Source organism: Pinus tabuliformis, chromosome 4_2, assembly GCF_031772625.1.
Source record: "Pinus tabuliformis cultivar Carrire ecotype Pingquan chromosome 4_2, CPIR1, whole genome shotgun sequence".
NCBI classification, from domain to species: Eukaryota; Viridiplantae; Streptophyta; class Pinopsida; order Pinales; family Pinaceae; genus Pinus; species Pinus tabuliformis.
Window position 1 is genome coordinate 753,231,201 of NC_142304.1, and position 23,814 is coordinate 753,255,014.

The 23,814-nt window shown below is 33.6% G+C and overlaps 1 protein-coding gene across 1 annotated transcript; it reads right to left on the reverse strand.

The window, feature by feature from the left end:
- Positions 1-6,206: 6,206 nt before the first annotated feature.
- On the reverse strand, positions 6,207-8,118 carry LOC149171782 (peroxidase 5-like). Its single transcript, XM_089427600.1, has 4 exons — positions 7,881-8,118; positions 7,395-7,586; positions 6,922-7,099; positions 6,207-6,742 (listed from the first exon to the last, which is right to left on the reverse strand). The coding sequence occupies exons 1-4, from the start codon at positions 8,112-8,114 to the stop codon at positions 6,318-6,320; spliced, it is 1,029 nt and encodes a 342-aa protein (XP_089283726.1). The 5' UTR covers positions 8,115-8,118; the 3' UTR covers positions 6,207-6,317.
- Positions 8,119-23,814: the final 15,696 nt, after the last annotated feature.

The window sequence follows — 23,814 nt, forward strand, 5'->3', positions numbered from 1 at the left end:
AATAACACTCTCTTTTGACAACCTCCCTCACAATGATGCCAAAATGTTGGGTTACTAAATTATTTTAAAATAACAATCAAGTATGAACATTAATATCAACCCAAGTATATATCTTTTTATTTCAATGAAATTGACAGCATTTATGCAAGATACTTCTATAAGCTAACATTGGTCCTAAAATGATCTATATTCCAGCCCAACAAAGAAAAATAGACACTTGATTAAAGAGTAAAATACTCATTGAATCAAATAAATTATTTCTTGAAAGAAGTGTGACTAAAAACACAACCAATTAAAATCCTAATTAAGAAAAGCTAATAATTTTTCAATATAAAAATAAAATTACTCTAACTGTTCATGAAATAACCCTACACTTATCGAGATTTCAGTAACATTTTTAAAACAAAAATTGAAAATAATCATCCCAACTAGAGAAACAACAATTAGTAACTAAGGAAATAATATTCGTAAGAGAAATATAATAAACAATATTGATCAATCAACTTAGTGAAAGTAACAAGAAATTTTACTAAATTAATCATACATATTGAAAGACAACGCTTCATCCAGGAAGCGGGTCTAAACCACCATGAGTCACATGTCTAAGAGGAAACTGACATCAATAGAGAAATTCATAAAAATTGTGATTAATGATAAAAACTATGCACTATCTTGTCTAAATAATTACAACCCAAACTTAATCATTGTTCTGTCTCCAAAATTACATCCCTTTTTCATTTCCCACACAAGGTCAAACTCGTCTATTTTATAACACAAAAGAGCGATTACAATAGAAAATGTCTACAATAAGGAACAACCTGAGAATCAAAGATCCTCAAATTGTTCTTCTTATTTGATATCAATTCGATATATACATCTGAAGAAACTGAGAATGATGTCTGCAACCATCTACTTAGTTTAGAGGCAAACTCACTTGAATTTTCCATGTATATTTTTAAATGCCATAAAATTTTATCCATCCTCGACATGCTCTCATAACCCTTGTTTATGATAAAGTCTCCAACCGGAAAATTAATGATTCATTTTATCATAATAACAACTTTATTTAAGGTGAGATTATGATAAAAAATAGTTCTTTAGAAGCTTTAACTATACTAAAAATAATAATTATGAAGAAAAGGAAAGAAATTAATATCAAAGTTTAAGTTTCAAATGGAAATTTACAACAACAATTAATACTTTTTCTTTATAGGGAAATTGTACCTCTTCACACAACAAGAACCCACATTAACCACCATAGATCCATCTAACTTTCGATCTAACATGTGCCGATAGGGGTCAAATCCTTCAAGATGTAAACCTTTCCTCAAATTATTAATCCAAAATTACTAAATATAATAATTATAATATTATAAATATTAATATTAATATTCGATTTAATATTAACATCTCTCTACTCACAAAATCAAGGATAAAGATAGAAAGAAGAGCAGTGCACCTTCAATTTCTAAAATAATGTCATGAAAACAAAATAATTTATCCCTCTTCCTTTGTATTATCTCATCTTTCCCCAAGCATTGTCGTGATGATAGATCCTTCTTTTTGGGATTTGAAACATCGACAAATTATAAATACTATTGTGGATAATCTGAATGCCCCTTCAATAGAAGAAAATAATAGAAGTATGAATAATAATAATAACAACAACAACAATAACAATAATAATATTTTAATATTAATATTAAATTTAATGATGTTTTTACATGGCACGATAACAAAATTTACAGGAAAACTACATCAAATTAATATTTTCAAATGTTATAACTTTGATGTGGAAATATTTATGTCGATTGAATTATATTGTAATATTTTATCTATATGGTAATTTTTTTCGTCGATATTAATTTTATTATATTATTATTATTCTGTTGGAGATATGAAATCCTTACACATTCCCTCACACTAGGTTGTAAAATTTCCCTCTTGACACAATCATTTATTACTTTCTCAATTTTTTGCACTAGATTAAATTTTCAATTGGGCTCAAATTTGGCCTTTTTTTTTCATTTTTTTTAAAGAGTCCTTACAACGTGCTTAAGTCATCAAATATGCATTGGAGTGTTTCTCAAGTGAAATAGACTAATGGTATTGGCGTGCCTAAACCATCTAGATGCCAATGCTTCATAAACACAATGTATTGATAGTTGTGGGTCATAATAAGATCATGGACTTTGTATGGACTTTCTTTCTTGAAAAATAAAACTATTATAGCCTGGATATAGCATGCACATAGAGGGATAAAATCTCTTTAGGTGCAAACCTCTTTTAAAGTGAAAAATTTGAAAAATAAAATTACATCTCTCTATGTGTGTGTAATTTCACTATTTAGATTGTATTTCTGAGTGTTATATAGAATATATAACTTAAACTTGTAAATCTGTAAGTCCAAAATATGTTTGATGGATTCTAAAGAAAGAAAAACTAAATAAGCAACAAAACATAAAATAGTGATGCTACTTCAAATATTTTAACCATAATAATTTTCCCTTTTCAATTGCATACTTTTTTCGAAACCGTACATATAATATATACATATATGACATTAATTTTTTTTACATAACATGTGAATTGAGATGTATATTACTTAATCCTCCATGTTAACATATTTTATTGATAACACAAATTGATTTTTTTTATTATTATGAATATTTTAGATGTCATATATTAATTTTATATTTAATGAATTAAACATCTTGCTCTTATTATACTTATTAGGAATTGTTACTTTTTTTTAAACTTTAAACTTTCAATTACTTATTTTCTTTGGGCATGAATATTTTATTATATACAACACTAAAATATTTTATTTTAACATTTTATTTGTATACATACACATATATGAAGTTTATATTGACTTAAATCAGTTATCATAGATTTTCAAATAGTTTATTTCCTATTAAGAATTACTATTTTTTTCTATCTTCTAACTTTCAATTACTTGTTTTCCTTTGGGCATGAATATTTTATTATATGTAACATTAAAATATTTTCTTTTAACATTTTCTTTGTATACATGCACATATATGAAGTTTATATTGATATAAATTAGTTAACATAGATCTTCAAATAGTTTACGATATACAACATTAAAATATTTTCTTTGAACATTTTCTTTATATACATACACATATATGAAGTTTATATTGACATAAATTAGTTAACATAGACCTTCATATAGTTTATTTCAATTATGGGTTGAAATGTTTTTGAAAGGTATAATATTTAAACATCTCACTGACAATTTTTGTTTTTAAATTATGTCCTTTTCAAATTAATATGAAATTATATTGGCTCAAGTAGACATCTAAATATTTTATTTATGACCATGAGTGAAATATTTTTACCACATTAGGTTGTAATATCAACAACAAATCAAATAACCATAGTGAAGTTGGGATTATTGATGTTTTATAATTTTTTTAATTTGAACTAACTCAACATACATATTTATTTTTTCTTTCGATTATAGTCTATATTACTTTACTATTTACAAAATATTTTATTTTTATTTTAAGAAAAACACATAAATAGAATCATACATTACCCTCATATTAAATAAAATACACATCTAAACATAATAACATATTTAATGCTCATACTAAATCTAAAACCTAAAACATCACTATTTAATACACAAACAACATGTATTACTAACGAACAAAATTAATTTACTAAAAACCTACATAGCAATATATGTACATAAATCTAGTTATAAGATGTACTCATGGTTAAAAAATTTCAAATTCCAGTTTTGGAAACTAAAATAACGAATCCACCACAACTAAATAATTTAACTCACCCACATTAGTGCATCGTTAATGACTCCCATAAACTTGTCCTTAACAGACATGGTTCACCACTGGCCATGACCCATAATAAAAAAACACAACTCTCACTTTTTAAGAAAATAGGGTAACTTATCTAATGCTCTCACGAGATACAATGCATTGGTGCGTGACTATCACATGCCTTTGTAACAAAGATTTATAAGAAAATAAAATAACTATTTGGAACATATTTATAATATAAATACACTAATGTGCTAGTGTTTTTATTATAAGTAACTAGTTTAGTGTTAATTTTTTTATATATATCATTAATCAATAAATTTAGTAAGACTAAAACAGTGGAAAATTTAAACAATACATTTATACATATAACATTTTTATAAATTATAAAGATAACGGAAAATCTAAACAATACACTCATAAATATAACATTTTCATGGATTAATAAAACCTTTCCCTTTACTTAAAAAAAATAAACCATGTCATCTTATTATCCTATGTATGGTATGCCCTCATTTATTGAAATGAATCGTGTATTGAAATGAATCAACGCTGCAATTCCAAATTCACTTATAGATAGTTTTACGACGTTCATACACATTTTATGAATTTAAACATATGAATGTGCCATCAAACACATTTGCTTCCATGCCATGGGATGCCTTATATACGTATGATAGTGAAGTTTTGGTGTTGTTCTTTTATTAGAACTTATATTATTATATTTTGATGTATTTTTTATTATTAAGATATTTATTTGTTTTTATATTTTGATGTATTTTTATTAGAACCTCTATTATTATATTTTGATGTATTTTTTATTATTAAGATATTTAATTGTTTTTATATTTTGATGTATTTTATATTATTAAGATATTTAGTTGTTTTTATATTGTATTTAATATGGAGTTGGTATGTAATATTTAAGGAAAATATTAATAACGATTTTTTTTAATGTGGATTATAAATAAAAAATATTAATAGTTAAAAAATTATATATTTTCATCATTTGTTTTTTAATGTTAAATATTGTTTAATATTCAGGAATTGATTATCTTTATGTATATGATAGATTTCAATTTAAGATGGATTTATAAGAGTTATTATGATTAAAATATTTAGTTTATATGTTTCTTAGCATAATAGAGATATGTAATTTCTTCCATGTTCGATATCGAGTTGAATTATCCCCTTTTCCACATAAATATAATTAGAATTAATCTATTTTAATTACAAAAATATTATATCTAAAAAGATCAACTAATTTGATGTATACTTTTTTCTTAAAAAAAATTCTTCAACTAACTTTTAAATAATAACAAATATCAAATTAAGATAAACTTATACTATTTATTTATATAATTATTTATTAAAAATAATATAAATAATATTTATATTAAAAATATCGAAAATACATAATAACTTTCCCAATAAAATAAATTTATATTATTTATTTATATAATTATTTATTAAAAATAATATGTATATTGAAAAGACATTACTTTACTATATTATTATTATATAAAAAAATCACATAATTAAATAATCGTGGTTCAAATATGAATACTTCAGATCTCATTGTTGTGGTGGGTTAACATCAGAAAACTAATACCTTTCACAACGGAAACACGAACAAAAAATCATTACAATTCACATGAATAAAAAATCATTACACTTCGTATATCATATAACCGGAAAAGAAATACATTAGGAAAACCATTACGTTATAGCTTAATCTAAAGAGCTTACGATTTAGTTCATAAAATAATGAAAATATTAGTTCATAAAAATAATGAAAATGAAAATATTAGTTCATAAAAATAATGAAAATTTTGGTGATGATTGTAATAAAATTTCGTAGAATTTTTTAAAAATCTAAATTATAATAGTAGAATTTTTTAAAAATCTAAATTATAATAGTCTTTGTTATGAATAGTGTTAAATTCATTTCCATTATAAAAAAAATATCCAAATACTCGAAATTCTCCCAAAAAAAATAAAAAAATTACAGCGTCATTCAAACACTCGGCGTTCTCCAAAAATCTTTATAACATCACTAAACAACGCCTTACTTTATTATATAAGAGAGGAAGGGAAACATCAAAAAAATCTTTATAGCATCAGTAAACAACGCCTTCCTTTATATATAAGAGATTGACGGAAAACATGTTATATTATTGGAAGAGAGGACGGCAAACATATTATATTATTAGAAGAGAGGAAGGCAAACAAAATAACACAGATTCGTATGAGAGCAGGGAAAAATGGAAAGAGCTAACCAGCCATATATTGGGTATTTAATGCCGAAAGAGGAACACGCAACTTAGCCCGATAACACGGGAGCGGGAAAATATTATTTAATGCCGAAATTGCCCGTTCCCGTGTTATCGCGTTAAGTTGCGTGCTCCTCTTTCGACATTAAATACCCAATATATGGCTGGATAGCTCTTTCCGGTAAAAATCCCATTGAAATCATCCATCCTATTTGTGTGCCACGTCTCGCTTAGCTTATGAGCTATTGATGACACTGCATTTACGACGAATTTGTCCCTCGTTGCCTGTCAGTTCGATAATCATTCCCATATTAACCATGGCAGCAGCAAAGTTTTGCTGCCACGTGCGCAAGTTATAGCTCCCAGCGCTTGCGTTGACTACAGTTGCGGTGTTTGGATCTGTAAGCAGTGTTGCGTCGGAGGTAAACAAACCGTGTTTGTTTAGAAGGCCGTCGTAGTAGAGATTGTCGAGAGTTTCAGGCGTAATAAGATCCATGAACACGGTCGTGATGTTGTTGCTGGGGCTTCCCTGAGGACACTTCTCCTTGAGGAGGGCAGCATATTTAGGATCAAGAGACGGGTCGGTCGGAATAGTGGTGCTGAAGTTGTAGAGCCTGCTCACGAATGATGTGCAGTGAGAGACGCCAATTGAGTGTGCTCCTGCATCAATACACCCACTTATGGATGAACATTACGAACTACAGCGATGAATATACAAATTACAATATTTTTACTAACCATTCAAATCTTAATCCCTGATATGATATATGGTTACTGTTTTACTCTAGTGTATCTGATCTTATTGATCTATCTTACTTCACAACCATAAGAGTATGCACCTGAGAGTATAACCATGTCCTTCTGGGATAGACCTTTCGATGCAAAACTCTGTGTCAACTGGCTTACATTGAAGGTAGGGGCAGGTATATTTGTCAGGACTTCTGAAGCCAGCGAAATAATTCCATCCCTTCGTCCAGCAGGAACATCCCAGCCAAGAGGATATTGATATAGCGATGCCTGCAATCAATTATAAAAGAATTACTTGCTGTTCAACATTGTTTTGCCGATAATAGTAATTAAATATGTTCTTGAGTTAAATTAGAATACACATTATCGCTTGCTTCGGTATCATATAAATGGTAAATATACTTATATTTGAACGTTGTCTTTAGAATGGTAACTACAGAGTCATTGTATTCTTTTATAACGTTATTTGAAACATTCGAGGAGAGAATATTGAAATAGTTTACATACTCTATTCAACATGCCTGCATTTACACGAGCAAACGACTCCAATATGTGATATGCTTACCAGCTTTGCGCTATCTCTAGCAGCAAATGCTAGGATATCTGCACAGGAAACAGTGTTTGGGCAGATGGTCTCTAATCTCGATTTCGCGGTGTCAATCACGTCAAATCCATGAAGGCTCGGGTTGTTAACAGGACTATCTTTCTCGGCAGTGTTGTTGGGAGTGGAGTCTATGAGAACAGAACCATCGCATCCCTGAAAGCGCACATTATTTCAGCATTAAAACAGACTATAACTTGTAATTGCTTTAGAATTGGACTGAGTTGCAGGTTGGGAGTAGATGCTGATAACATAAAACGATTAGCTGAGGCACATGTATGTAGATAGATAGGGATAGACGAACATATTTTGATATTGCTTTGTGATATTGAGTGTGAAACGTCTAAAAATAGCAGAAAGCATTATGAAGTACCATGGAAACTTGCATTTTCATAATTGTTGGGTGTTGATATATTAATACGATTATAATGATGGAATATTGAAGCCTACCCTGACGAAACAATCATGGAAGTGCATCCTGATGAGTCCAGGAGCTACTTCTCGACTGTTTAGGAATGCATCTCTCACAACCTCGAACACAGTGGATTCGGCTTTTGGACAACTGTAATCGTAGAAACCCACTTCAAGAGCCCCATTAACACCCGCTGCTAAACCGGCGCAAAGCAATATAGCCAGAACGGCCGAGTACTGATCGGTCTTCGCCATTGCCGTTTCAATACTCATGAAAACTGCACTATCACGGTTTGAATATGAAGAAACACTTAGATAGTCAGTAAATAATAATTGTAGAGCCAATAGGAAATCCCAGAAGAAAAATAAGTTTGCGCCTAGCTAACACAATTAAGAGGCTAATGCTTTATCGATAACCTACGGAAACATAATTCCGTGACGCCGGGATGGATGCAGAGCTTTGGTCGTAAGAAGTAGCGTTTTTCATAAAGGTTTGAAGCTATACATATGTATTTATAGTATGTATAGGATGTTGTGTAAGCAGAAAAACTTGGTGTAACCAGAAAAGCTCGGTGAGGGTACTCGGGCGATATGCCGCGTCGTTGGGACGGCACGTTATTAACCTCCCCACCGGGGTTCGACCCACGACGCGTTGCCGACGCGTTGCCGTGTATGGGACACTTGGTAACATAATATGTTTCTTCCCAGGGTTTACCTCCCCCTCATTTAGAGAAAAACTTGGTGAAAAGACATCAACCTTCATCCATTCCCGGCAGGAAAACCGTGCACATGTCGTTATCAAGATGCAGTATAAGCGTTCCGAATAGATTTCGTCAAAAGTCAGACCTGAATGGAGTCGACAAAACAGGTTTTCAATTGCTGTAAGTAATTTGGAACCTCTTCCACGAGTGGTAATGTTATCACACAAAATGGGCTTTCCATCACATAGCAGGAAACTTAATGCACACGTTTTGATTGTCGTCAACGTGCAGTTATTTATTATTTTTTCTCCGAAGGTCACTGCACAGGAACCGCTACCTGCTACTTAGGCTGTGTCGTCGTTAACACTTTAAATACCAATGACTCTGAATAAATTTCGTCAAAAGTCGATTTCGTCAAAAGTCAGACTTGAATGGAGTCGGCAAAACAGGTTTTCAATTGCTGTAAGTAATTTGGAACCTATTCCACGAGTGGTAATGTTATCACACAAAATGGGCTTTCGATCCCATAGCAGGAAACTTAATGCACACGTTTTGATGTCATCAACGTGCAGTTATTTATTATTTTTTCTCCGAAGGTCACTGCAGAGGAACCGCTACCTGCTACTTAGGCTGAGTCGTCGTTAACACTTTAAATACCAATGACTCTGACAACGCTCAATGAATTTTTTCTCCATCTTTCTCCGGTACTAAAATTGTTATATTATTATATTATCAACTGGTTAGATTTAGACCAACCATCGCTGTAAGCACAAATCAGGTAATGTATTGGTTAGACATAAATAAAATATATGTCACCCATTGTGTCATTGCTGAACAAAGCCCTTTCCGAGTCGGGGCCTTTTATACGATAACTACTTAAACATTGCCCCAGAGATCTCCCACAGATCTCACCGGCAACAAATAAAATATTCTCTAACAATAAACAAATGAAATGAGTGAGTATTATAGTATCTCTTTCGAGTTGACCGGATCATTGCAGGTAAGCACTAATATCGCGAGCGACAATTGAAAATTTTGCGAATCTTCCGAGCAGTGAGCACTAATATTTGGTTAGTTTTAATTAAGCCGCATTATCGTTTAATTAATTTTAATGTTAATAAATGTAAGGTTAGAGTTTATAATATTTGGTTTAATATTAGGGTTTAATATTGTGACGTTAGAATGGTACCTAAATCTATCCAACGTCATAATGTGACAACCATTGGTGTAATGCGATAATCTATGAGACCATCATTCTTATAATGTTACATTAAATTAAAATTTATTCAATGTCGCATTTGCGATATTTCAAAATTAGGGTTTAATATTAATCGTAGGGTTCATAATATTATTCTTAGGGTTTATAATTTAATCCTATGATTTGTAATATTAACCTTAAGGTTTATAATATTAGTCTTAACATTTAATATTAATCTTAGTATTTAAGATATTAATCAATTGGTTTTTAATATTAAAGTTTTTAACCTCTGATGGGGTGGAATTTGAAAGTCAGGGCAACTCGGAGCCATGTTAAGCCATTTTAAATGCTAATCATGCAAGTGGAAGTACATTCAGGAGTGTGGCAGTACCCGAACTAATATGTTCGTGTGAGGGAAGACGACAACGAATGAAGGCATTGAAGCTTGTGTAGGTGGTTCAGGTGCTACATAAGATGCAACATGGGCACCATCATGCTTCTATTCTATTTAGGGTGTGGAGAAGGATAAGCAACTCGTTATAGTGTTTACAAAGTCTTCCCCTTTGTAAGTTGATGGAGGTTTAATTGCAAGAAAAAATGTGACTTTGCTAGAAATTGGGGAGACGAGAGACTACAAAAGTCTATTGGGTGCATCAGTACTCCTCGTCCCACCTTGAAATCTCTTTGGTGCCCGCCGTAATCATAATTTATTTCAGTACATCTCAGGTGTTGTGTGTGGTCTGGAAGTTTCCTTAAGATGTCGTTTGATTGGAATCTCGCCCTTTATGGCATGTTTGTTAGTGGTATTAGAGTGGCCATAGAACCTGCAAGCACGTCTCACCCACATAGAAGGTGGAGAGTTGCTTTGGTTGCTCATTTTGAGCCTGTCTCCCCACCTCCATCCTTGTTTTTGTCTCGAGATTTTTTCATCGTGTCAGTGTCTTGTTCATGGTTTGCTCCTGGTTGTAGTTTCCAAAATCTATTATTGGGGTGGTTTGGCTCTTGGTGATGGAATTTGGGGGTGTGTATTCGAATTTTGGTGCCATGGTATTTTTCAGTGATGGTTTGTAATTTTGGTCTCAAGTTTCCTCATTCGTGGTCAAGTCCTTATTAGCGGGGTGGGAGTTTTGAGAGTTCACCTAACAAGCATGCTTAATGTTGGAATCAGTGAACGATTCTTAGTCTTAGTGCTTATGTAGTGTTGGCAGTAGGGCAATAGTGGTCTGCAGCTGTAGGAGGAGCCACCATTTGCCTAGATTGGGAAGCATTGTGGGGTTCTATGAGGGAAGCACTCTTTGGAGGTTCTTTTGTGTTATTTTCTTCCATGGCTCCTAGACGAAGATCTCGATTGGTTCTTGATGACAAAAATAAGGCCCTTGAACCTCCTATGAGAGGACACCATCAGGGCAAGGCAACACAATCCACAGGTTGAGCTAGGACCACAGAAGTGCGAGCTTCAGGGTCTTGCAGAGGTCGTCGACCATTGTAGAGGATGAGTGGAAAATCCCCACATGTTGCTCAAGCTCATCCAAGATAGTCTATGGAAGCTTCTTTTGAAATCTTTGAGAAGAACCAAAGAAAGGAGCAGGAGGCATTGATGGCAGCGCTGACCCAGATTCAGTATTTTTAGTGTCATTTGAGGGAACGTGTAGTGGTGTTATGGCGTGGGCAGAGCCGCCTCCTAAATAAAGTAGACCAGTTGAGGGATTCGCTAGTACACTTGGAGCAACATGTTAGTTATCCTCACTACCCTCCTGATCCACTAGGGATTGGGGTAGATAATTGAACTTTTGTCAATTTTGACGATTGACTATTTCGATTGGTGTTTTGTTGATTTTAATGGTTTTTTGGCATCCTTGGCCTTTGAGGTTAACTTCAACTAGATTGTATACTTTTTGGAATTTTTGTCATGGTCAGTTAACTGTGGTAAACAAACCGTGTTGGGGAGAGATGAATATAATTATCTAAAATATCTATGTAAGTATTAACATTTGTAGTCAATAGAAGTAACTAAATTACAAAAAAAAAAAAGGATTCTAATATTAATCTAAGAGTTTATAATCCTAGGATTTAATATTCATCCTGTTAATTATAGTATATTAACATAAATTAGTATAACTATAATACTAATAACACTAATAATTATATAATTATTATGATTATATATTAATTAATGTTAATATTAAGATTAAATCCATACCATACTGGCTTATTTGCATATATCAATGACATTTACTAATGTGGTTGTGCATGTGACTGATATACACATGTGGACATATATCAACCACATTTATTGATGTGGTTGTGCTAGTTATGATAAATTTTTGCGTATGGACATATATCAGCCACATTTATTACTGTGGTTGTGCTAGTTATGAATTTTTTTTTTGTGTAACCCAATATGACAGAGGCGTGTAATTTTTTTGTTGCTAGATTTGAAATGTGTCCCTTTTAAAATAAAATTTTAAAAAATATTCCTTTCTAAAAACAACAATGTGCACTATAATAAGAAACCAAAATGAATATACATATTTAGTTAGTTTTAATTAAAAGCATTATAACTCTCAATGTAGTTACAAACTAGTATGAAGGAGTTATGTTAAAGTTAATTCACTATGACTCTAAACCATAAATAAAATATTTCATATAACTATAAAGAGATAAAGTAATTAAAATTTTAAAAAATATGAACTTTACATAAAGATAAAATATAAAAAATTACAAAATTCTTATATTTTCACTTTAAGGCAGGATGAATATTTTTAAAGTTAAAATAATTAATTTGAGTATATATATATATATATATATATATATATATATATATATATATATATATATATATATATATATATATGATGTTCTCTATCTATATATAGACACATTGAGCATTATAAAAAAAATAATGAAAAAGAAAAAAACTCAAATAGAAATTTGTCTTTCATTTAATTCTTAATATAAAATTGATATATGACATTATAAAAATATTAGTTTTAATTAAAAAATTGAATAACGGCCATAAGTAAAATATTTCAATATGGTTGAGTAATATTGTACTTATTAGCCTAGTTCTTCTTACCCAGACCAAATCATTTACTAACTAGGATCAAATCTCTCAAGGTGCAAACTTCTTTTTGTGTGAAAAAATTGAGGAAAGGTTTGCACCTTTAGAGATTTGATCTCTCTCAACACTTTATATATATATATATATATATATATATATATGAAGACAGTTTTTGGGCTTCATGTTTTGACAACGCATGATTGTGGAATGAATATATATATATATATATATATATATATATATATATATATATATATATATATACATTCCACAATCATGCGTTGTCAAAACCTGAAGCCCAAAAACTGTCTTCATAACCTTAATTTTAAGTAAACTATAGTAAAAAAAAATTATTATGATTAGTTTGTTATAATTTTTTAATTTTTACTTAATTTATTCTGATGTGAATAAATAAATAAAATATCTCAAATAACATTTAAGTAGTTGTATTTCATATATATTTTTCCTGCAATTTTTCCATATGTATTTTTCCTGCAATTTTTCCATATATATTTTTCCTACAATTTGTTTGAAATCGAAAGAAATATTAGAATTGTAAACTTACATTATATAGTATATATAATCCAAGTATATAGAGGGGATGTTGAGTTGAATTCATTTATGTATTCAGAAATGTAATATAAAAAATGAAAAATTACACATGATTTATATACACATACATTTTAACGAAAAATTTATAAATCCTTTTTAACCAAAAATTTACCAAACATAAAAAAAAATAAAATAAAAAAATTTTTAAAATAATTTTTCACCTAGGAAAATTAATCGCTCTCCGAATTTGTTAAATCCTTAATTATTATGAATCTAAATTATTGAACTTTACTTTTCTCAATATTTAAAATAAATATCTTCATTAAAAAATAATCCCTAATAATCAACACTCAGTTTTTAAAAAATAATCCCTAATAATCAATACTCATATTCCTTACTCGCATCTTGTAATAACTGCCTTACTAGATTCCGACTATTGGCACCCTTCCCTCGATTTCGATCCTACGACCTCGGCTCCTTTATTTGCCTCAACGTGAAAGAATTGATTAATTCAAGTAAACCATAAAATCCCCATAACATTCTTAACATCCATTTCCAATATCTTCTTATATAGATATAAAATGTTTGAGACATAAAGACAAATTTGATGGAGCCTCTAAATTTTGCATGTGGGAAGCCATAATGTCTATTGTTTTGGATGAGCATGGACTGAAGGAGAATGTGACTAATGTTATAGTCCTACTAACATATCCAAAACAACTGAAAAATTATCAAAAGGAGAATTCCAAAGTCAAGAGGATTATCCATGATGGGTTCAAGGAACATATAGTCTCTCATATCACAAAGAAGGACATGGTGAAGGAAATGTGAGATGCAATTGTAATATGTACATGAACCCTACGAAAAATAGGAAAATGATTCTCTGAGAGAAGTTGAGGACTATTAAGATGCATAAAAGTGAGGACTCCATACACTACCTCACTAAATTTTGAGTTCCCAAGGACGAGTTGGTTGTAGTAGGATATAATCCTAGTGATGTCGAGCTGCCGTGAGTGGCCTTGAATGGGGTCTTTAGGCGATTGAATGTCTTTTTCCAAGAAATTTATGGATGAGAAACTTTACCGAGTGGTGATTTCCTATGGAGTGATTTCACTCATGGGGATAGTAGATTGAGCTTGGTTAATGGTAGTAGTAGCGACAACATAAAATATGCAAAATTTGAGGAGAAACAAGAAAAAGTAGCCCTACTAGGAAAAGGGAAGGTGAAGAAGGGGTCCAAAAAGGGATCAATACCAAAAGGAGAGAAGAGAAAGAACAACCTTTTGAAGGTAAAGTGTTATGGTCATTGCGATTTTGTCCATTATGTTAGTGATTTTCCATTTAGGAAAAAGACGAATAAAAAGAAAGCAATAGCTTCAACTAGTGTAGATGATCTCTCCAGTAGGATGGGTCGGGAATTCACATTGACTTCTTACATATCTAGCTCAACTTCACAAGATGTTTTGTATATAGATAGTGGGGCATCATCCCACATGACAAGAGTTAGAGAGTACTTCTCTAGTTATAAGGAGAAGGGCATCAGATTTCAAATCCATATGGGAAATAAGTCCAAGTGCAAACTTGTTGCAAGGGGTACTATTCTATTTAAGAGGGAGAATTGCAAGCCAATTCCTATTCATGATGTGTTACATGTGCCAGGTTTGGGGATGAACTTGATCTCTGTATCTATCCTTCGGGATAAAGGGTATGATGTCTTATTTAGATAGGCAAAGGTTTTTATTGAAGCATAAAAATTGGAGGTCACATATAGAAATAGGAGTTAGGAGCGAATGGTTATATACATTGCAGATGGATACTTATAAGTCACTTGTTAGCAGTAGAAATCTGAGAGGTTAGTGGGATCTATGGCTTCATGCTATAGTGAAAGGTGTTCTACAGGTGAACATGCAGCACGATCAAATTTTCATACGATATTTATTGGGGAGGTTTCCAAAAGTAATCTTTTCAAGGAGTGATAACAAATCGCAAGGGTTACTTGACATAGTGCATTTAGATATATGTGGGTCGATCTCTACGAAATATCTCGGTGGTAAGAGTACATCGCGGCTTTATCGATGAGTTCTACATGAAGACCTAGATCTACTTCTTGAAGACCAAAGATGAGGTCTTCAGTCACTTTTAGGAGTTTAAGGCTTATTGATGCCTCTAAAATCCTAGCACCAACATTGGGGATAACCACCCAGTCCGGACCTTAGTACAACTCCTTTCCCATTTGGTATGGTGGCACCGACTGGATATTATGGGACCAGTTTCCCATATAATGAATGATTTGATGGATGATTGTTGTATAATGTATAATGAAGATGATAAGTCTTTTAAACTATAACTCAAAATATAAAAATATAATTATATAACCCAGGTGTTCTATAAACGATGCGATTTATGATTATTCCTAAAAGATAAATAATCATATAGATGGCTTACTTATCAATAGAAATATGCACTCATATATAATGTTTACTTCATTTAAATAGTTAAATGAAGTAATAATAAAAGCATATCACATTCATAACAATGTATATCACTAACATATATCTTTAAAGGATAACAATTCTAAATCTTCAGAAATGACATGATAAAGAATTATTTGAAAAGAATACATATATATCAACACTAGTAACTTTTAAAAGGAATGCTTCATTACATAAGGAAGTAAGACAAAACAATAGTGATAGGAATACCACATGCATTTGGGTCTTTCCACTATAAATAACACTCTAATTCCACTTTCTTATTTGAGAAAACTTCCAGGAAATACAAAATTACAGGTCTTGAAAAAGTTCCTTTCACAAAATTGTAGAACCTTGATCCACTACTGATAAAAAGATATTCAAAAGTACAAAAGTGCAACTTCTCAAGTCAAATCTTATACAAATTGAGGACCCGTTCTTGAAAGACATGAAAGGGTTTAAATAATAAAAATAAAAAATATCTGTCAATAAAAATTGCTATGAGTTTTTCAAACTGCAAACCTGAAAATATGGAATTTGACTTATGAAAATAATAGTGCGATAGCCTTTGAATTGGTTTATTGTATCTGCCTGTTCTCTTGCAATTGCAGCTGAGAGATTGGGAGAATTTGCTGAATTTCCGGCTGATGACTCAGCTTGGAATGTAGTTGAGCTGTGTATGTAGCATCGAAGAGTTCGAGAACCATGAGATTGAGTACATCAAAAGGGCATTTGGTGGCCATCTGTTGGCTATGCAGCTTGACTAGGAAAAACCAAAGTGCATCCCAAGTCAATTTTTGCACTTTTTCAATTTTTCTTCTCTACTTGGCAAATCCTGTCTCCATTGATCTTCTAGTGCTTTTGCTTTCAGGAGTTTTCCTGGAGAGAAATCGGAGATCAAGTTAGTTAAATATAAGTTGTCATTTACTAACTCGATTACACTGTTCATTGTAGCCCTAGCTCTAGAAGTCGCTCTTTCAGATTTTATTAACTGTGATTCCCAATCTAAAAACAAGATTTCCTTGTGCGATTCTTGGATTATTGGTAGATTGGTAGCCTTGCCTTCTTCTGAACTTTTCCAAGAGAGAGATTTTGTTATCTTATCATCTGCGTTTTCAAATTCCAGTCTGGTGTCAACTGCCTGTTCAATAAGTGATGCAGAGATTGTGCACAATGGGTCAACCAATGAGATTTTATGGCAAAGGATCTTTAGCTGCTGAGATAAGGCTTTGGTCACTTCCAAGGCTTCTTTCTTGAATTCACTAACCTTTGGGTAACCCTTGAATTTCTTTACCGGTAATTGTAATTGTGCAATTTTCTCTTCTTTAGCCTTCTTTTCCTACTGAATTGCCACTTGAAGCTTGCTGAGCTCTTGAGACAAATTTTGTTGTCTTTGGAGAGCTTGTTGATCAATCTTTTTCTTCTCTAGATTCAACTGTTCTTTTAGTTACTCATTCTATTGTTTTTTCTCTGCTAGCTATTGCTCAAGCTGACTAATCCTTTGTTGTTCCATTGGCGATTTCCCTTGGCGTTGGGTGATCCTTAGATCTTTTTCCTTGATTAGTTAGCTAACTTCAGAGGCTGTGTCCATTGTTGCGACTGTACAAGCACCTACATATTGAGATAACTTGGTTAAATCCTCAGAAGGATTGACTTTTGAGTCTTTCCATACCACATTCATTAGTTCAGCATGAGGAGTTGAGAGAGGTCCTTGGTCAATTTTTCTCTTTTTCCTCTTTCTTTTGAGCACAACCCTATGCTTTGGACTATATAATACATCCAGGGGTGGTATTTCTTCTACCTTCAATACAATCTCTTCTATAGGATTCTCAGGAATTATTTTGATATCATGTTGAATGCTAGGTGTGCCAACTATCCCTTCAATTGGAATATTAGTAACAACAGGCTCCTGTGTTGCGGGCGATTTTGGCGTAGTGAGGTTTTGGGAGTCATCCTGGTTCTTGATCATTTGATCGAACTGCTCCCATTCCTTGTTTAAGGTGGAACCAATATTTGTTAGGATATTCCGACACATAGGAAATAGTTAAGTACAACTTGGTCTAGTATAGAGTTAGGTATAGAGTTAGGTAAAGTGTGTTTCTTTACCTTGCACATTTTGTAACTTACAATCCGACGGTCACGATATGTAGTGATCCGACGGTTCATTCTCTCCTCGGTATTACCGACACTTGATCCGTGGCTTAACACACGATTGGTCCATGATTTCTATTTAAGGCGCATGGAGGGTCATTTGTAGGGTAATCCGTCTATGAGAGAAGCATATGTAAATTTTCATTATTTTATTAATAAATTTCCTGAAGTGGCCGCATAGGCTCAGGTCGTGGACTGTTTCCCTCTTTGAGGGTTTTAACCACGTCAAAATACTGGTGAATTGATCGGTGATCTGTTTGTGAGCGGTGTCCTTCGGTGTTCTATCTGAGGAACTTACCTTGTAAATTCCTACATGGTATCAGAGCTATTTGAGGGCTGCGTCCGTTGGTGATCCAAATCTGAAGCCGGTAGAATTGCATCCGACTGCCGTTTCCTAGATCTACTATTTCTGACTGCTTTCGGGCCGAGAGGGCTACTCTATTGTGTTGGGAGCATCTGTTCCAGTGAGGAACCCCTTTCGTTTCACGCGAAAAGGTTTCTGGTAGCCCTAGCTGCGTCATTTTTAAGATCTGGAGGTATACAATGTTTATTTGCAGTTTACAGTTATTTTCTCTCTGTTTATTTCGGCTTCGGTTTATTTAGCTTTTTTTTATTACCGGATCTATACCTTTCATTTCTGCATATGCTCTTTGCCCTGTGACTCTGTGTGATCTGGGCAAATCAGAAACAGAAAGGAAGTATTTTTCTCATGCGTATGCTCTTTTCCGCTGCGCCTTAGTGTGATCTCGGAAAATCAGAAACATTGAGGAAAATATTTAGTTTCCGGCTAAAGATAACTTTGAGCCGCAAGGTTCATTTTTGAAAATATTTAGTTTCCGACTAAAGCTAACTTCGATATGTCCATGTTGGGTTTTGTGTTTTTTTTGTTTTGTAGGGAAAAAAAGCCTTCTCAAAGCAACCACGCAACCCAAAGCATCAACCCCCCTCCCTCTCTCTCTCAAACTTTTTGTATATCTCACTTGGTGCAAAGCTAATTTATGAGAGTAGAGGTCTTGGGTTCAGGTCTCCATTTTGTGGGGGCGGATTTTTTTATTTCCGCACATTCCCGCACTTCGCCGGCAACTTCGTCAATTTTTTTTCAAAAAGCCATAACTTCTTCATCCGGAAGCTGTTTTTAGAACCATTTTTTTAAACGGCCTAATTTTTTGAGATATTTCCATTGGTACACTTAGTTTCAGCATCTACACCTTCAGTTTCTGTTAAAAATGGAAATTCCATGCCAAGTCATTCTTGATAGCACTAACTACTTCCAATGGTGGTCCTACATTGTGGATTTACTTAGAAGTAAAGGTCTTTACAGAATAGCCACAGGCCAAGAGACCAAACCGAATGATGAAGATAAGGCAGCTAAATGGGAAAATAAGCAAGACCAAGCACGTGGGCTGATAGGGATGTCTATTTCTCCAGATCTTAGATTCCATATTGCAGAACTTGATACTCCTGATGAAGCACTGCAACAAATTACTAAAGTCTTTGGAATTAAAAATGAACTTAAAGCCCATCAACTTGAAAATGAATTGCTTACATTGGACCCCAATAATTTTTCTTGCATTGAAGATTTTGTGTACCCTTAGACTTCTCTTGGAAGGTGTTAAGGTTAAGAAAGAAGATAGTAGCCTTATCTACTCCATTCTTACTAAGTTGGGACCAGCCTATTCTGTGTTTGTTTCCACCCTCTGTTCTACAAGAGAAGTCTTCATTTCTCAAGGACAAACCTACAAGTCCCCTTCCTTCGATTCCTTTTGTGATTCTTTAATAAGAGAACAAGAAAAACTCTTACACCTTGGTCTTCTTCATCTTGGAAACTCTTCTAAGGAAGCATTAGCCACCCAGCAGCAACCAAATCCAAAGAATCCTAAGAAGTTGTATCCTAAAAACAATGGTCCTAAACCAAACAAGGTTCCTAAGCAATTTCAGCCTCAAAATGAAAAATCATTTCGACAAAATGATAACACAAATATAAACAAAGGGAAGAAGACTGATAGACATTGCAACTTTTGTAATCGATATGGTCACTTAGAATCCAAATGCTTTAAGAAGATGGAAGCCTTGAAAGCAGCAATGAAGAAGCATAACATCCATTTGGAGCAATCTTCAACTTCAACTTCATCTTCAGGAATGGCACTTTCTGCATGTGGTTGTCAAGCATCTCAGTTTGGCTATGCACTAAATGTATCTTCTTCTTCTCATTCTCATGAGTGGCTCATTGATTCTGGAGCTTCTTATCACATGGCCAACAACAAAGTCATGTTTTCTTCTTTAAATGATTGTAACACCAAAAATATATATGTTGGTGATGATAGATCTCTTAGTGTTGAAGGGACTGGATCTCTTCATCTAGACAATGGTCAGTTTAATGATGTATTATGTGTTCCAACCTTATCCTACAACCCTCTATCTGCATATCAGATAACGCATTCAGGTGAAGGTAAAATCATTGAATTTTCACCTCACGATGTTGTAATTAAGGACCTAAGAGATCCTAGACAGATTTTAGCTACTGGCACTGCTCATGATTCTACAAGGTTGTATAAGTTTTGCAACTTTGGGTCATCAAATCTTCCCTCAGTATTTGTTGCTCATAATGATGAAATGAGCAAACTTTGGCATGAGCGATTTGGTCACTTGAACTATCGCTCTCTTCAGAATCTATGTAAAGAAAATATGGTGACAGGTCTTCCAATGGTATTTTGCAGAGATGGTGTTTGTTCCGGATGTGTACTCGGAAAACATCATCGGGACAATTTTGAAAAATGTGCCTCTTGGCACGCCTCAGCCCCTTTACAGCTCGTGCATAGTGATTTATGTGGTCCACTTCCAGTTGCTTCATTCTCTGGCTACAATTATTTCTTAACTTTCATTGATGATTTCTCCAGACGCACATGGGTATACTTCTTAAAACTCAAGAGTGAAGTATTTAACATGTTCTTGGCCTTTAAAGCCTTTGTTGAAAAACAATCTGGACATCAAATTCTTAAGCTAAGATCTGATAATGGTGGAGAATATGTTAGAAACACATTCATCAACTTTTGCACTGAGAATGGAATTCAAATGCAACATACTGTTCCATATACTCCACAACAAAATGGTGTAGCTGAAAGGAAGAATCGCACCTTAAATGAAATGGCTAATTGTATGCTTCAATCTAAACGAATTAGTCTTAATTATTGGGCAAAAGCAATTAATTGTGCAAATTACATAATAAATCGCACTCCTAATAAGGTTTTAAAGAATATCACTCCAGAAGAAGCATGGAGCTCAAACAAACCAGATGTAAGTCACTTTCGTGTTTTTGGAAGTGAGGCATGGGCCCATATTCCAGATGAGAAACATAAAGCTTTAGAACCAAAGAGTGAAAAATGTATTTTTGTTGGATATTCTGAAGATGTCAAAGGATATAGAATTATTCCACTTAAGTCCAAAAATTTTATCATTAGAACAGATGTAAAGTTTGATGAAAATATATCGGCCTGCGAGCCCAGTTCGGCGGATGTGCCACCTCTCCCTATCTCTTCTACTTTTGAAAATATTTCTTGTTCAGATGATGAAAGCGAGGATGAAAATCCTCCCCCACCTTCTCAGGATCCTCATTCAGCTCCTCAGCTTCCAAAATGGGCTTGTGCTACTCAGGATGCAGCAAGTGATCTTGCCGGTGATCCTACAGATCAGTGATGTACACGTTCTCAGTTCGAGAGAGCCTCTTCTTTACTGGCTCAAGCGTCAGTGAATTATGATCCTGACACCTTTGCAGAAGCTTCAGGCCATCCAGATTGGGAAGCAGCTATGAATGAAGAATATCATTCATTATTGGCAAATGATATATGGGATCTTGTTCCTCTACCAAAGGGACGAAAACTTGTTAGATGCAAATGGGTTTACACAACCAAGTATGGACCAGATGGGAAAGTTGATAAACATAAAGCTCGTCTTATTGCTAAGGGTTTTTCACAAGTTGAAGGCATTGATTATACTGCAACCTTCTCCCCTGTTTCCAACATGAACTGTATCCGCCTTGTTATTTCCCTTGCTGCCTCTTTCAAATGGGAAGTCCATGAGATGGATGTTAAATCCGCTTTCTTGCATGGGGACTTGCATGAAGAAATCTATATGGAACAACCTATTAGCTTTATACAAACAGACTCCAGCCTTGTATGTCGGCTTAAGAAATCCCTTTATGATCTCAAGCAAGCTCCTCGAGCTTGGTATGCCAAAATGGATAACTTTCTTTTAGAATCTGGCTTTTCTAGGTGCCATTTCTCTTTCTTCAGCAGAAGCAGAATATCGTGGTGCCATAGAAGCTAGTAAGGAAGCCTTGTGGCTTCGTCAGATCTTGTCAGGGTTTGGCTTTTAGCAGCAACATCCGACTACACATTGGTGTGATAATCAAAGTGCCATTCAGCTATGCAAAGATCTAGTCCAACAACAACGCAGCAAACACATTGAACTGCACATGAACTTCATCAGAAAGCTCATTCATGACCATGTTCTTGAAGTGCAATATTGTTCAACAGATGATCAAGTTGCAGAAATCTTTACAAAGGCTCTCACAGAGGCGAATTTCACTAAACTTCGATTTATGGTTGGAGTTCAGGAAGTTGTCACTAAGGGGGGATAGGCTCTAGTGCCTCCTTCCTTCTCCTATTGTGTCATATGTGTAAATCGTTCAATCCTATCCGAAGTTGTTCTTAAGGGGGGACGTTAGGATATTCCGACACATAGGAAATAGTTAAGTACAACTTGGTATAGTATAGATTTAGGTATAGAGTTAGGTAAAGTGTGTTTCTTTACCTTGTACATTTTGTAACTTACAATCCGACGATCATGATATGTAGTGATCCGACGGTTCATTCTCTCCTCGGTATTACCGACACTTGATCCGTGGCTTAACACCCGATTGGTCGATGATTTCTATTTAAAGTGCATGGAGGGTCATTTGTAGGGTAATCCGTCTATGAGAGAAGCATATGTAAATTTTCATTCTTTTATTAATAAATTGCCTGAAGTGGCCACGTTGGCTCAGGCCTTGGACTATTTCCCTCTTTGAGGGTTTTAACCACATTAAAATACTGGTGTATTGATCTGTGATCTGTTTGTGAGTGGTGTCCTTTGGTGTTATGTCTAAGGAACTTACCGTGTAAATTCCTACAATATTTACATCTGTATCTAGGAGCTCATTGGTCCTTTCATTTGTCTGCTACTTCTTGGGACTCTTCTCCCTTTCAAGACTCTTCTCCTTTTCATGAGTCTTCTCAGTAGTTTTTTCTTCACTGTGGCCTTCTTGTTGCACCATAGGGGTAGTGTTCAACATGTCCAGAGGTAGTGTTTGTAACCTCTATGTCTTAAAATTCATAAATCTATATAATCCCTTTGCTCCCAATATGATTTTTGCTAGATGTTTTACCTAAGAAAATAACTCAGATGAAGTGAACAAGTCATCATAATCATCTTTCTCATCTTCAAACTTAGCAATTTTCACCTCAGAGGTAAAGTTGTAAGCCACTACTTTTGGATCATACTGTCTCTTGGGAATGACCACTAACTTTAAAATTTTTATCTTCTCTATTTCTTTCTCTGCATGTTTGAAATCATGTAGTGAGTAAGTACCACAACGGAGGGGGAATGAAGGCCACATTTGTTTTCTGGACTCCTTGAGGTTCCTTGACATTCCTATTTCTGTTATCTGGTAAGCTATTTCTTAGGCCAATAGCTTATCAGGAATGTACAAGGGGAGAACATGTAGATCTGTGGTGCTGCCAAAAAGTTTGATGTAGGTGAACTTTTCTTCACCGAACCAACTGCGGAATGATGTTAGGTCAAT